Source organism: Nelumbo lutea, chromosome 6 (assembly GCF_056320005.1).
Source record: "Nelumbo lutea isolate HS-2025 chromosome 6, American lotus-T2T, whole genome shotgun sequence".
Lineage (NCBI taxonomy): Eukaryota > Viridiplantae > Streptophyta > Magnoliopsida > Proteales > Nelumbonaceae > Nelumbo > Nelumbo lutea.
Window position 1 is genome coordinate 72,246,651 of NC_142689.1, and position 17,019 is coordinate 72,263,669.

Consider the following 17,019-nt stretch of genomic DNA (forward strand, 5'->3'; position numbering starts at 1 on the left):
ATGATAATAAAATAAGAAAAGAAGGAAGACAAGGGCAAAACAACTTCTTTTCATAAGTAACTTCAATTTTATTAAAAAAAACCAACATGTCTATCCAATACAAGCATCCCAAGGGAGAGGTGAGACATCCAGTTCAATTTAAAAACAAAAAACATCATAATTGAGCCCAAAATCGCTGATCCCTATATACCCCCTGTTGAGCTATATGGTCATCCAATTTATTTTACAATCTCCTTTCCCAATGAATAATCACTGTCATATTGCTGGTTAACCACTTAAACATCTTGATTTCATCCCTAAAATCCCAAGTAACAGTTCCCAGTTTCTATAGCCAGCCCACCACAAGCTTTGAGTCTCCTTCAATGATCAGCTTATTGCCTCATTCAGGTTCAAGGCCAAAACAACTTCTGCCAACATTCCCATCTCATGAGAGGGTCCGAAGAGAAAAAGTGGTGAAAACTGTAAGTGGGGCCCCAAGCCTTTGGTGGGCTCAGCTGCTGCAGCCACCACATAGAGTATTGTACAATCAAATCAGAAAATATCTCACCCCATGTGAGATAAATATGATTTCTCTTTTGGTATTTAAGTGGCAATTTTGTAGTTTCAGTCCATTTTATCTTTTAGGTCAATTTCTCAGAGTTTAAGAAATTTTGTCTTTTCTTTCAAGTGTCAATGACTTCATATTAGACAGTTAAAGATTTTCTCCTATTGTCTTGGTTAGATTTAATGATGGAGTCTACTTACTTGACATGGATTAATAGATTTTTTTCTTTCTTGTAGTAGGCAAAATAAAGTGGTAAAAGGCAGGTCAATTCTTTTCTACTTATAAATGTGCTTGTAAGACCATTGGAATTCCTTCTGATCAATTTGTGCAATAGAAATTGAAATTTCCAGATTCAAGACTTGAAGTTATTGAAGGAATTTCGCATTTTTTTCTTCTCTCTCTCTGTCAGGTAAAATCTAATCTTATTCTTCTTATTCTTGAATTAAGATCTAAGTCTTATAATTTCTTCTTTAAATCTTGGACAGTCCTTGGTTTATCTTGATTAATTCTTGATCCCTTTCTCAATTTCTTACGCTCTTGTTTGATTTCTAGCATTCATGAAAGAATCTTGATATGTTCTTGGTGTTACTGAGTTCCTGAATATTCTTATTTTCAAATACTCAATGCTTGCATTCTTCCTAGCTAAAACCTGTTTTACTACCTTATTCCTTGATTTTTCCTTTATTCCCTTTGGCCTAAAGAATTTTTTCATCCCTAGGATAAACAGAAAAGCCCTAAAGCTTCACTTCACCACCCTAAACATGTGTGAAAGTTATCATATGGTTGATATTCAAGTTCTCTATTAGTTGGGGATGGCTACATAAGCCTCAAATCATCCGTACAGATAATTGACTTTCCAATATGAACATTACCAAGACTTCATAAATCTCAAACCTAGTCCTTAAAAAATCCATTTTCCATCTTGTGCACCATTATGAAAATTTCTAATTAAGAAAATGAGGTAGAAAAAAAAAGAAAATGCAACTGCTTTTTTATTTGCTCTTTGGTTCAGGCTGTCTAGAATTGTTCATATATGTTCTATGACTTTGTTCAATATGCACATGAAAGTTTCATCTGCAGAATTTTTCTTTTTAGAGTTTCACAGTACAATTGCCTTCCCAAATAACTAAGACTTTTTAAATGTCAGTTGTGTTTTTACATTATCTAAATGCACTAATGTCAACATATCAAGTGGGATCCCTGTCAAATTAACAAAAGAATAAGATTTAGGAGTATAGTAAGAACATAAAAAGACCTGAAAAGAAGCATATAGTGTTGGAAGAAAAGGATGATCCAGTAGCGATACAATTTCCCTTTCAATGCACGCCCTATGGACCTGTACATGATTCATATATTGGGCAAGCTTTAACATTATTAAGCAAATATATTACCTTAGATAAAAAAAAAAGATATAGAAAATGCTGAGCTCCCTCTGCAAACAACATTAAGATTTTATGTAGCAATGCAGATGCATATCTAACTTAGAGATTATACCAGAGAAGGGAAAAAAAGGAACATCATGATTCATGAAATAAGATAATTGCATTCTACATGCTAGATTCTAAAAGGCATTAATCAGATCACTATTAACAATCTAGAATACATTTATCAAAATTTCCATACTAGATGAAGGTTTTCAACCTTAGATTAGAGAAGTACTTCCTTACTTTCATCAAAATATCCATACTAAATGGGCAGCAGCTTACTGTGTCCAGCCCTAACTTTGTATTTAAATGAGAGATTTCAAAATACAAGAAAGTACAAAACTGCCCCCAATTAGTAGGCAGTAAGAAATAGGTTACATAGCATAAGCCCATACCCATTAAGCACTATTAAAGAAAGATATACCAAGAAAGAACATTATAGCCCAGCCCATAAAACTTATGGCCCACAAAACCCCCCCTCAAGCTGAGCATAGATATCTTTTTTTTTTTTGGATAATTAACAGAATTTTATTAATGATAGCATTAATTACAATAGAAAGGGGAGGGGTAAAATTAAGTACAATAGCATTAAACTGAGCATAGATATCTATCATGCCCAGCTTGCACAACAACTCCTTAAATTTGGCAGAAGATAACCTTAAGGAGGAGGATGATGGCATGTGATTCTTTGAAGCAATCAAAGTCAAAGATTGTCTTGCTCCAAGAAACTAAGCTGGAGTGGGTTGACGCTGCTACAATTCGAAGTGTTTGGGGGGAGGATCAGGTCAGATGGAAGGCCTTGGCTGCCTCGGGGAGTGCTGGTGGAATTGTGAGCCTTTAGGACCCCATTTTCTGTTCCTTGGTTTCTTGCAGAATTGGTGATTTCTCAATCACCCTGAGGCTGAAACTACAAGATGGAAAACTTATTCAAGTCACAAACGTTTATCGTCCTGTTGACTCTAATTTTCGGGTGGCTTTTTGGGTGGAATTATCAGATTTGAGAGACCCTCAGAACTGTCCTTGGGTAATTGGGGGTGATTTTAATGCAACTATTTCGGTGGATGAGAAGAATACAAGGGGTAGAAGAACTGGTTCGATGAACATGTTTGCTGACTTCATAAATAGTATGGAATTAATGGACATCCCAATTCAGGGTAATAGATTCACTTGGACCAATAACCAATCTATCCCAGCCCTGGTTAGGCTGGACAGATTCTTGGTTTCTTCAAACTGGGACGAATTCTTTCCTGATTTCAGACAGCTTACCCTTCCTAGACCGATGTCCGACCATAGCCCTATTCAGCTCGTTTGTGGTCTCCATGAGATAGTCAAATCCCTGTTTAGGTTTGAAAATGCCTGGTTTGAGGAGGAAAATCTTATCCCCTTAATCAGCTCTGTGTGGAATGAGTTGCAAGTGGAGGGCTCTAGTTCTTTCATTATGGCATCAAAATTAAAGGCTGTCAAGGGTAAACCAAAAATTTGAAGGAAAAGAATATGAAGTGGGTTACTGATAAGAAGGCTTTGTTGAGCACCACTGTTGAGATTGACAGAGCTGAAGAGGCGGGTCCCTTGTCTGAAGATCTGATACTTAAGAGGTCAATTGCAAAAATCAGGTATGATAAGATGGCAGTTGAGGAAGAGAGGAAGTGAAGACAAAGAGCTAAATCCATTTGGCTTAAAGAAGGGGATAAAAATACAAAGTTCTTTCATAAAATGGCAAATGCTCATGCTAGATTCTCTTCAATCAGCAAGCTGGTGTGGGAGGACAGGTGTGGTGAGTCTAGTTCTGAAGTTAAATCTGTAGCTACTTCTTTCTATAAGAACCTTCATAAAGAGAAGTGGGTTCAGAGACCTTTTCCCTCCGAGCTCCAATTTAATAAATTAAATGAAGAGTAGAATATCTGCATAGAGAGACCATTCTCAGAAGAGGAAATTAAGGGTGCAATAAAGAAGCTAGAAAATGATAAGTCACCGGGTCCTGATGGGTTCTCTAATCTAGTTTACTTAAAATGTTGGGATATTGTGAGGAGTGATTTGATGCAGGTGTTCCAGGCATTTCACACTAATGCCTCTTTTCAGAGAAGTCTGAATGCAACTTTCATCACTCCCATTCCAAAAATTGAAGGGGCTGTCAATATAAAGGACTTCAGGCCCATTAGTCTCTTGCACAGTTTTTACAAAATCATGGCTAAGGTTTTGGCTGAAAGAATGAAGTGTGTATTAGGCAGTGTTATCTCTTGTAACCAAAGTGCTTTTGTCCCGGGTAGGTAGATGGTTGACTCTATTCTCATTGCCAATGAACTGCTGAGTCCAGAAGAAGAGAGGAGACCTCAGATGTTCTGTGCAAACTGGATATTGAAAAAGCTTATGATCATGTTAACTGGCACTGCTTGGATCTGGTTTTGGAGAAAATGAATTTTGGACAGCTTTGGAGAAACTGGATCAGAGTTTGTGTTAAGACCCTAAGTTCTCCATCTTAGTTAACGGGCAATCAACGGGGTTTTTTGGAAGTTCAAGAGGTTTAAAGCAAGGTGACCCTCTCTCTCCCCTACTCTTCATTTGCGTCATGGAAATTTTATCTCTCTTTAGCAAGAAGGCTGTTGAGAATGGGCTTTGGGAGGGCTTTGCAATTTGCTCTGGGAAAAGAAAAAGTTAATATTCTTCAATTTGCTGATGACACCTTATGCTTTGTTGATGCTTCTCCAAATCAACTGGAGGTGGTGCTTGGAATTTTGAGTTGGTTTGAGGTGGTGTCTGGCCTCAAGGTAAATTTGAGTAAATCTCAGATTATCCCTGTAGGTCTTGTTACAAATCTAGAAGTTTGTGCAGAAGTTATGGCTTGTCAGACTGCCCATCTTCCGGTCAAGTACTTGGGGCTCCCTCTTGGAGCTAAATATACTTCCTCTCAGACTTGAAATCCAGTGGTTGAAAGAGTGGAGAAGAAATTGGCTTCCCGGAAAGCTAAATACCTTTCTTTCTGGGGGAGAGTGATTTTGATTAAGAGTACTCTTTCTAATCTACCTACTTACTTCCTCTCCCTCTTTCCTATTTCTTCCAACGTGGCTAACAGATTGGAGCAACTACAGAAAAGTTTTCTCTGGAGAGGTTGGGAGGAGGAGAAGAAGGTTCATGTTGTAAACTGGGATCAAGTGTGTCTTCCTAAGGAAGTTGTAGGGTTGGGAATAAGAAAATTGAAGAAATTCAATTCTGCCCTCGTGTGTAAATGGCTTTGGAGATTTGCAAATGAAAGAAATGCTTGGTGAAGAAAGCTGATTGTGGACAAATATGGAGTAGATTGGGGTGATTGGAGATCCAATTCTCCTATTTCAAGAGGGATAGGCTCCATTTGGACAGGTATAATGAAGAACTCTAATTTATTTGAGGAAGGAATCAGTTACAACTTGGGAAATGGGGAAAGAATTAAATTTTGGAAAGACTCTTGGTGTTCTGAAGTGTGTCTGAAAGATGCATTTCCTCTCTTGTATCAAGTTTCTGTAAATCAGGATTCCTCGGTGGCTGAGAATTTCAATGTGGATGGTAACTCTTTCAGTTGGAACCTAACTTGTAAGAGGCGTCTCTTTGACTGGGAAATTGAGGAGTATGCAAACCTGTTGGGCCTGCTCCATAACCAGAGAATTGACCCAAACATGGAGGATGCTTGGAGATAAATGGGAAGCTGATGGCAGGTTCTCTGTAAAGTCTATGTTCAGTAAGTTGATAAGTACAGGTCAGGGAAACTTTCCGGCTAGGCAGATTTGGAACTCAATCAGTCCTTCTAAAGTGAAGTTTTTGCTCTGGACAATGCCTTTAAATAAATGCCTATCCAAAGTTAATCTAGTGAAATGTGGCATACAAATTCCGGACATGTCATGTGGCTTGTGTGGTGGGGCAATAGAAACTACTGAACATCTGGCCTTACATTGCCCAGTCTCGAATTATATTTGGAGGCATTTTCCTCAAGCTTTGGAAATCAGCTGGGTAATGCCAAATTCTGTGAAGGATCTGCTGTTGTGTTGGCAGATTGAGGGTCTCAGCAAGAAAGGTACCTTGGTTTGGAAGACTATCCCGGCTGCTGTGCTTTGGACTATCTGGATTGAAAGAAATAACAGAATTTTTCAGTGCAAAGCTAAATCTCCAGAGGAAATGGTGCAAAAACATGTGGATAAACTTCTGTCCTGGGTGTCGGCAATGGAGGTGTTTAAAAATCAGAATTCGAGTATGTTGTTTAGATCTCAGAACTGGACGTATTTGTAATTTGTGGTGGCTCTAGGCAGCCTCTAATGGCCTGGGCTCCTTTGTACTGGTTCTTGATTTAATAAAATACCTTACCTTTTCCGAAAAAAAGAAGACATCGGCCAGCTGCTTCCCAAAAGACATGTAAGAAATACATAGGTCTCCAGATACAAGTTTTTCTCTAATAAAATGCCTCTTGGTCTCAATATGTTTGGTCCTATTGTGCTAAACTGGATTATTGGCAATAGTGATAGCTGCTTAATTGTCACAATAAAGCTTCAGGGGACCAAAAATCCCTATTCCTAATTCCTTCAGCAAGATATGAATCCATAAGAAGTCAACCACACCATGGAACATGGCTTATATTCTGCTTCAGCACTGGATCTGCAATAACTATTTGCTTTTTTCTTCTCTATGTAACCAAATTTCCCCCAAAAAATGTAAAATACCTAGTTGCAGATCTCCAGTCCATAGACCATGCAAAAGCATCAGAGTATGCCTCAACTTCTAGTCTACCATGTTTCTTAAACAATTAACCTTTCCTAGGCAGTTCTTTAGGTATCTAAGAACTTTTTTCAACAACCTTCATGTCTAAGACTCTGGGAGCATGCATAAACTAACTTACAATATGCACAGCATATGCAATATCTAGTCTGGTGAGAGAAAGATAAAGAAGCTTGCCCACTAGTCATCGATATCTCTCCTTATCGTTATATAGCTCATCATCCCCCTCCTGTAACACATGGTTCTGCTCAATAGGAGCATCAGTGGGTCGATTCCCAAGTTTTGCATTTTCTTTCAACAAATCCAAGGCATACTTTCTTTGACATATTTAAATTCCCTCACTTGATCTTGCCACTTCAATTCTAATGAAATATCATAGATGACACAAGTCCTTGATTTCATATTATGATGCTAAGAAGGATTTCAGCCTTTGAATCTCCTCTACATCATTCCCAGTCACCACCATGCCATCAACATATACAATTAAAGCAGTAAGATTTTCATTTTTCCTCTTGTATAATAAATTGTGATCAGCATTACTTTGTTAATATCTGACACTCTTCATCGCATTGCATAGTCTCTCAAACCAAGCTCTAGGAGACTGTTTTAGACCATACGAAGCCCTCTTCAATAGGCATTTTTCCCTTTATGTCATCTCCTGGAGGAGGGTCCATGTATTCAGAAATGCATTATTGACATCAAACACCAGCAGAACTCTCAACCTAAATCCAAATGTTGCTTTGACACCAAGCTGTTGAATGAAAAGCCGGGAAGAAGAAGAAGAAGGAAAGGAGAAGAAAAGAAGAGAAGAAGAGAAGAAGCGAAGAGTTACAAATGGTGTTTTTGTTACTGTTCATACCAGAAACATTGAATTTATATTTGAGAGGAAAAGTACAAAGATTTCCCTTGGGCACCCAAATACAAAAGAAAGAAAAAAACCCCAAGATACCCTTACAACAAATTGCACATTCTCAACCATTACTAATAGTAAATAGCATTATTAATAACTAATTTTACTACTATGAGTAAATGACAAGAACAGATGCTTTTGTCCTTTTTTGTATAATGCATAGAAATTATGCAAGTTATCCAAATCACATGTATAAGAATATCTCTATTAAAACAAATATGTGTGATATATCATGAAGAACTCAATCAGGAAGTTCCATAATATTCAAACCTTGTTGCGGTTCAACATTATAGATTTGTCCATTGCCTTCATAGCATACAATTCTCCAGTGCCAATTAGTTCCACTAAATGAACACTGAAACAACACAGAAATCCACCAAACAATGAGACAGCCAAGTATAAACCTCCAACAAATTTCAAAAGCAATTATGCTAAATAAGTTTATATAATTTCCAGTATGTTTCCTAGAAAATCATACGGGTACATGTGACAAATCATTTATCCAAATGTTAGTGATGCATTTTCAAGTATTTATAAACGATTCAATGATAATCAATAAAACACATGTGAAATGTTTTTGTTCTACCTTGCCTTCAGGCTTTTGCAACTTAATTTTCCAATCATAATATTACCCACCTAGAATTATTAGTCATTAGTTAGGAAAAACAAATCACAAAAAGAATTAATACTCATCTAAACCAACTTCCTACTACACATGAAAAGAGTCCAAGGTTAGCTAACTTAATGTCTAACAACTTGTTAGGAGTCAGGTTACTCAGGACTTAATTGTATCGGGGATTGCCCTAGTGTTTGGGTTGCTTCTTGAAGCTTTGAGACCTCTCCTATCAACTGGAGTGGGTTCTTCAGTTGGCATTTGACCCATCCCCGTGGGGCCCCGCCCTGCCCCGACTAGGGTGGGTTTTTTTACCATTGATTGGGATTTGAAGCGGGTTCAAGGAAACCTGAAACTCTAGAGATTGGGGATGGGGTGGGGGTGGTATTTGCCCACCCCACCCTGACCTCGGCCCCAAACCCACCCTGACTATATTATATAACATAATATACATATGATATATAAATGTCAACAACTGTTAATATATGTTATATTATATTATATTACATAAAATAGTTCTAGGTAGGTTTCAAAAAAATAAATAACTAAATCTGTAAGTATACAAGTATGAATGACCAAGGCAAAGCTTTGCAAATTCGGGGATCCCTGTTCCCCACAGGGACGGGGATGGGGTTAAGATTTCTAGCTCCACCAGGGTTCAAGGCAGGGATGGGGTGGGGCATTTGAGTTTGGGGTCAAGATGGGGTAGGAAAAACTCGGCCCCACCCCACCCCATTGCCATTCCTAGTGGATGCTTCTATTATGCTTTCTCCATCTCTCCTCTAATTAAGTTCTTTACTAATAAAAATAGATTTAAGAGAGTATTTGAAAGCAAATCTCAGAAATTTAAATTTATTGAGGTGAATTTCTCTCCAGTATTATAGGCTGAGTTAATTGGTGGATCTAAGCTGCTTACGTAGAAACCTACTTCTCATTTTGGGTTTGTATTTTTAATTGCCATAAAATAAGCAATTAAAAAACATCCTAAACCTAGGATGTTAAGGTTGCGTTTGCATAACTTATCCATGGCTTTATCTCCATATGGATGTGAGTTTTGCATCTTATGGATAAAATTAGCTTGAATAGGTAATAATGGTGGGTAAAATAAGTTCTTTAATAAAGTAGGGGATAATCCATCCATTTAAAATTGTAGAAGTTATAAGGGTGGTTCAAATGGTTTAAAATCATTTACAAGGGTTTGATGGTCATAAAAAAAATTATTTTGCATTGTCTTTAGAGGACATTATAAATATTTCAGATTTTATTAAATTTTGAAGCCATGCATGCCCTTGCATCTTTGAAACACAAGGATGGATAAGGAGTTCCGATAGGCGGAGAAAAATGAGATCTCAACCCCTTAAGACATCCACAAAAACACTTTTTAGCCACCTAAATGGATAAGGAATTGTATTTTACCAAATAATAATCACCCACCTTTTCTCCTAATTCTATCTCAAAAAGGATAAAAGGCCTTATCCTCCAAATGACTTCATTTCTAACCCTATCCTTTCTAGTTTTTCCACCCATCCATCTCAGCATATGCATTTCTGTGCCACACTCATTTTTTAGACACGTTATTTATTGACTGCCCAACACTCTGCTCCATACAACATAGCTGGCCTTACAACTGTTTTATAGAATTCTCTTTTTAATCTAATTGGTATCTGCCTATTACATAAGATTCTGAATGCAACCCTCCACTTGTCCATCCTGCTCTAATTTCACGGGGGGGTCATTCTCAATCTCTCCTTTGTTATGAATTACCAAGCCAAGGTACCAAAAAAAGTCACCTTAAGTTATCTCTTGGTTTCCAGTCCTAAGTGTAACTCTTTTTTATCAATAACAAAAGACTTAATTAATTAGAAATAAGGATACAAAGGGAGGAGATAACCACTCTCATCTCCCACAAACAAGAAAAAACAGAGCAGAAAAATTACAGTTGATCCCAAAACATAGTACCCCTATTTACCCCTTGTTTTGCTAACCCATCAGCGAAGGAGTTTGCACATCTTGTAACCCAACTTACTTTAACTTTCATGTCTTTTTTCAGCCACTTGATTCTTTTTCTTTTCATTGCTGTCACCCACAAACCATTTTTGTCTCCCTCCAGCCATTCCACCCTAAGCATAACTTGATTTACACTCCTATTATATTAAATTAACATATCATTTTTTTATCAGAAACACAAAAGATTTCATTAAATGATTAAAGAGAAAAGGGATACAACAAGAGGTTGTGAATGCCACTAAAAAAATAAAAAATTACAAGCACACCCCGCCACCCTATTACAATTGAGCCCAATACATTTGTTGATTGTGAACACCTTGTCTAAACAAACCATCTGCCAGACAACTAGTCGATCTTCTATTTATCAAAAAAAAAAGATAATCAGTTGATCTTCTTACCCGTCTTATTTGAATGTTCATATCTTTTGAGAACCACTTAAATCATCTAATTCCATTTCTAAAATTTCCACACCACCCTCATCCCATATCACTCCTCCTCCTCCCTCCCCACCCTCCCAAATTCTTTAAGGTCCAGGATTAACCAGGCTGCTGCCATCAAAATTTAATTTCGTCCACCCACCACTTGGGGTGACCAAACCACAAGGACTTTTTGTTTCATAGAAGAAGATTCAGCTTTTTTTTATCAATAACAGAATAATTCATTAAATAGAGAAAAGGATACAAATGGAGGAAGAATCAGCTATTGCCCCCCAATTCCTGAAAAACACCTCAACTGTAAATTCTGGGAAGAGTTTCAGAGTCTTCACAAGTGCAAACCTTAATGTTATAGACTCAATTAGTGTCTCCTTTCTTCTCTCCATCTCCCAAATATTCTAAAATCTCTTTCTTCCTAAACTGTCCAGACCACCACCACCTTGTACATCTTCAGAGAATTCTGCCCTTTCTTTGTGTGCTCCTCAAAACAGATCATATACTATGCTCCTACTTATTTTAAAATCTCTTGTTTATAAGCTATTTGTCCTTGAACCTATGCATTTAATCCCTCATTAGTTTAATCAATCATCAGCTAACAACAATCAACAATCCTAAGCAAGTTTCTAGCTGGAAAATTATTTGCAGAGAAATTTTCTTTTTCTATCACTAAAAAGGCTTAGATAAAAAGTAAATTGCAGAAACAATGATTAAGGGTGCACACCATTAATCATTGTTCAAACAACACATACATTAAAAGATAAAAACACACCATCGTTTTGATTTCTTTGGTAATCAACAGTGGCTTCTTTGTTTTTTCACTAGGGATATCCTATTTTATAAAAAAAAAAATAGGATATACCCTAATCACTCCCCTGAAGAAAATAAGGGAATTAAAGAACCAATTCATTCAATTGTTGGATAATACCACTAGGAAGTCGAGATAAGTTACATGGAATCAGAGTCATGTCTATACTAACTGCAGTAAATAGGAAATTGCATTACCTGCCAGTATCACCACAACCCAGGGGCCTTATGGGCTTGAAATGCTTCAGCCCAATCTGTTCACCATGTGAAATAATCTACCAAGACAAAAGGAGATTAAAAATATAATAGCATTAGTGAATGCATATATAATATGCCAAAAAGTACATAACCAATAAAACTTTAAAACTTCAAATGATAAACAAATATCACTTGAACAAAATTCCAGAAGATTGCAGAACGTCACAAAGCATAAATTAAATAATTTAACTATAGATATACAAAGTACTAAACATGAGAATCCACAATACACTGTGTATGAAGTTTAAAAAAAATGCCAAGACAGATCAGAAAACCCAAACTAAGAGTTTCATGGAATCATGAAACAGAAGCAGGATACCGAGGACTCCACCCAAACTTATCTAAAAACTAAGTTGCATATATACTGTCCACAGTCTTAAAAACAACAGGGTAATAAGCCCTAGGTAAGTGAGGATATCCATGATTTGAGTGCTCATAAAGAATAATAGTAAAGATGAAATCAAAAAAGAAATTCCAAAAACAAAGAAAAGTATGAAATTCTGCAGATAGGACATGCAGGTCAGCAGATGCTCAACCATCTCCAGCATGAATTTCATCCATCTAAATGGCATCAAATTTCATTAATAGAAGGATCAAGGAACTATGTCTTAGAACCAATAGCTTATAGGCTCTTTTTGTTTTACACAAAAAAAAATATATATATATAAGAAGGTTAACAAAAGATAAATCAAATGGAATGAAATGAAACAAAAATGAAGAATATCAGATAAAAAATGCTTGGTTAATAAAAAATATAAAATTAAAAAAAAAATCCCATTAGTGCGCCTCACTCACCCATTTTGCAACTCATACTCAAATTTCTTTTATTTGAAGAGAGCTTTTAAGGAAAAAAAATTACCCATCATTTAAAAGAAATTTCTAACCTGAAATAGAGGAGAAAAAATGTTATACTTTAGAGAAAAAAGAGAGGGGGAAAAAAGGAAAACCACACTCTTACTTGAAAATAACTTCAAACAAACTTTTATTCCATTAGTTCATCTCTAATAGATACCCAAAAAATTAAAAAAAAAAAATCAAATCCCTTGTGTGAAGTAGATATAATAGATAGAAAGATAGATATAAGTAGGTAAGTAGGTAGGTAGAGAGAGAAAGAGAGCAAGGGTTCCACCACCAAAACTATGGAAACCTGTATCAATATTTTGGGGCTTAGCCACTTTTGGCTTTTTATAGTATGTACCCTTCTCCATTGAACCTATTGTCAATGAAAAAGAGACGTTAAAAGAAAGCTTCAAGCTATTTAACAGGAAGAGCTCAAGCGACTTTCCCTCAATGACAGGTATGGTCAGAGTTTCTTAGGGAAATACAAAGTTTAGGGTTGAAGCCTTTGGCAACTCAACCCAACCCAAATCCCACATGTCTTCATATTTTCTATAAATATCATATTAATGTGTATGTCTGTATGTACATATGCCTGTATGTAATAATTTAATTTTAAAAGTAAAGATTTTTTTAGTACAACATAAGTATAGTACTCCTAAAGCACCATAACCTTGTCACCCTATATAGCTAAACTTAATTGGCCAATACCACCATCCCATGTTTAAGTAGTGTTAACATTTTTTCTAAAAGCAAAAGGAAAAAAAAAATTGGCTACCTGAGACTAGTCCAAATCCCAACCTGATCCCAACACAAAGTCATCAAGTTGGATTAGGGCTGCTTACAACCAGTTGAAAAACAGTCCTAGAAGTAGGGACTGTGCTAGAAAACCAGAAAAAACTAACAAGAGAAGATTAGAGAAGAAGAGAGAGAGAGAGAACTGCGGCAAGTAGAGTTAGAGGATGAGGAGTTCGAACTTAAACCTCCCTCTAACACTCTAATACCTTTTATTTAAGTTAATCTTTGATAAATTACAGAGAAGCCCTTGAGTGGGCAGAAAAATACAAAAACAGAACACTACAGAGTATGGGCCCAGAATAAGGCCCATAACAGAGAGAAACATAACATAACATGAAGTGACAGTCTATGGGCCATTCGGCCCATCTCCTCTACACTCCCCCTCAAGCTGAGCATAGATGTCAATCATGCCCAACTTGCCAGTGTCATGATGAAGCCTTGCCTTGGAAATACCCTTGGTGAGAAAGTCTGCCAATTGTCCTTCAGAAGTAATGAATGGAAGACACACTTCTCCGGAGGAGACTCTTTCTCGAATAAAGTGTCGATCAACTTCAATATGTTTGGTTCGATCATGTTGTACCGGGTTGTGAGCAATGTTGATGGCAGCCTGATTATCACAGTACAACATCATGGGTTTGTCATGATCAATCCCAAGTTCTTCCATTAAGGACCTTAGCCACAACAATTTCGAGACTCCATGTGCCATGGCTCTATACTCTGCTTCTGCAGAGGATCGGGCCACAATAGATTGTTTCTTACTCCTCCAAGAGACAACATTACCAACCACCAGACTACAATACCCTGAAGTAGATCTTCTATCATTAATATTTCCAGCCCAATCAGCACCAGTATAGGCTTCAAGTTTCAGATGACCATGCTTGGTAAATAGGATTCCTTTCCCTGGAGAGCCTTTCGAATAGCACAAAATCCGTTCTGCTGCTGCCATATGAGTATCTCTAGGAGCATGCATGAACTGGCTAATGCAACTGACAGCATACGCAATATCTGGTCTAGTCATGCACAGGTACAGAAGCTTCCCAAGAAGTCTCTGAAAAACCCCTTTGTCTTCCAACAAAGTTCCATCCGAAGCTGAAAGTTTGTGACTCATATCAATGGAAGTTGCAGCTGGTCTTGCACCCAGTTTTCCAGTTTCAGACAACAAATCAAGAACATATTTCCTTTGGGAAATAAGAATCCCATCCTTGGATCTGGCAACTTCTATGCCAAGGAAGTATCTCAACTCCCCCAGATCCTTAATCTCAAATTCTATACGGAGGAAAGACTTAAGAGCCAGAATGCCTGAGGCATCATCACCAGTCAATATAATGTCATCAACATACACAATGAGATACACTGCTAGAGATCTACTTTTCTTCACAAACAGAGTATGATCTGACTGTGTCTGAACATAGCCGAATTTAACAAGTGCAGCTCTAAATCTCTCAAACCAGGCTCTAGGAGATTGTTTGAGACCATAAAGAGATTTCTTCAATTTACATACCTTTCCTTGCATATCTTTCCCATACATCCCTGGAGGAAGACACATGTAGACCTCCTCATGTAAGTCACATTCAGAAATGCATTCTTTACATCTAACTGATAGAGAGGCCAATCAAAGTGAACTGCCAGAGATAAAAGAACCCTTGTTAGAATGTTAGAGTGATGTTCGGCTGATAAGAGTTCTTATTATCCCATTCTTATGTTTAACTTATCTTGTAACTGGGCTTGTGTTAATGGGCCTGGGCCTAATCCTGTTTAATGATTTAAGTCATCTGGGTGTCCCATCACTAATCAGGGGCATCCCAGTAATCTATAAATAAAGGACTGGTCGACTGGATAGAACAGTTCGACATTCTCCTCAGTTCTGTGGTTCTCTTCTCCTCCTTGCTACTTCGAGTATAGCTCTTTAGATTACATGGTATCAGAGCATTAGCTCCTTCCTGGTTTCAACAGGCGCACTCTTTTCTCTTGCTGTCCTTTCATCTTCTCTCTTCCTTTTCTGGGTTGCTGCAGTGAAGACCTAGGAGTGTAAGAGAGTAAAACAAGTTCGAACCTAGGGTTTCTCTTGGTTGTAGGACTCAAGGGAAGTAAGACCCAGAAGTAGATGTCCTACTAGATTACACCAGCAAGTAGTAGCTATTGGGCTACTAAGAGAGGTCTGTATAGGACAGACCTGGTTGAGGGCTGATTCAGCAGTCCTAGCACTAGCCGAGGGGGGGAGAACTTCCTCTACAGTTGCAGCTTCGTGCTCCAGCAAGACTTGTGCAGAACAAGTGGTAAAGACTTAGCTCCTTCAACTTCAGTTGCAGTCTTGGTGCATCAGAACAAGTGGTAAAGACTTAGCTCCTTCAGCTTCAGTTGCAGTTTCGGTGCATCAGCTTCTACAGTTGCAGTCTTAGTGCATCAGCAAGACTCTTACAGAACTGCGGCAACTTCAGTTACAGATTTTCTTCAGGTCGGTTATCAGTCCTACTCTTGGACTGAACTGGTTCAGTTACAGACCTTTACCTTTTACCAGAACTGCGGCAACTTTTGCACCACACAGTTGCAGCCTTAAACTTTTACCAACACTGTGAACTGGTTCAGTTACAGACCTCTACTTGCTACTGTACCCGTACTGTGAACACAGTGACCAATTTGGTCAGTCCTTAACAGAATCACCTATAGTACTGTGAACAACTCTTGGACTGAAGTCAGGATGTCCTCACTATCCGGTGAAGTTTCCTCTAGAGATAACAGGCCTGTTACAAGGTCCTCAAACCTGGAAAACCCTAATCTGCACAGCTTGCAGATTACAAGTGTGTTGCTAGATGAGTATAACTTCAAAGAGTGGTCTGTCTCAGCAATGCTGTTCATTACCTCTCGTGACCTCACAGGCTATTTGGATGGAGACAAGAAACAACCAGAAATTGGCAGTCCTGAATACACCGTGTGGCGCAAGGAAAATGCCACAATCATGTCTTGGTTGCTGGCCTGTATGACTCCTAGGGTGGCCAGAACTGTTCATCACTTCCCCACAGCTGCTAAAATTTGGGAGAAAGTATCTAAGACATATGGCCAGAAAAAGAACAATGCTAGAATCTACAGGCTGAACCAAGACATTGCAGCCCTAAGGCAAGGAGATATGTCCATGGCAACCTACTTTGCAACACTGGAAGGCCTCTGGGAAGAGCTTGACCACCATTTGATCTTGGATTGGGAAAATGCTAATGATAAGGGGAGGCATGATAAGCAAATTGAGGAGGGCAGAGCCTTCAAGTTTCTGGCGGGTCTTGACCCTGTATATGAAGGTATAAGGTCACAGATTCTAGGGAGAGATGAATTACCTGAGCTTCACCATGTCTACTACCTGGTGAGGAATGAAGAAGTAAGGAGAAAGGAGATGCAAGTTGACTTCCAGACACAGTCAACAGAACTATCTAGAGAACATTCAGCCTTAGTCTCCACTAAGGAGAATAGATTTTCAGACAAGAAGTCCCTCAAGTGTACACATTGTGGTGGTGAGAAACACACAAAGGTGAAATGTTGGGTCCTGTACCCTCATCTGAAGCCAGCTGCTCTGAGAAAGGACAAAAGGCAACATAAGGGCCACACAGCAAGTGGGAATCTTGCCACCAACAACAGTAGTGACAACTCACAGAGTATTCAGACAG

The 17,019-nt window shown here is 38.0% G+C and overlaps 1 protein-coding gene across 4 annotated transcripts in view; it reads right to left on the reverse strand.

The window, feature by feature from the left end:
• Positions 1-17,019, reverse strand: part of PHOT2 (phototropin 2) — an 89,269-nt gene that overhangs the window by 27,579 nt on the left and 44,671 nt on the right. For all 4 annotated transcript variants that reach the window (XM_088951659.1, XM_088951657.1, XM_088951660.1 and 1 more), the window contains 3 exons: positions 11,672-11,748; positions 7,886-7,970; positions 1,800-1,880 (listed from right to left, as the gene is read on the reverse strand). In XM_088951659.1, coding sequence (XP_088807785.1) covers positions 1,800-1,880; positions 7,886-7,970; positions 11,672-11,748 — 243 coding nt within the window. The remainder of the gene's footprint in view (positions 1-1,799; positions 1,881-7,885; positions 7,971-11,671; positions 11,749-17,019) is intronic.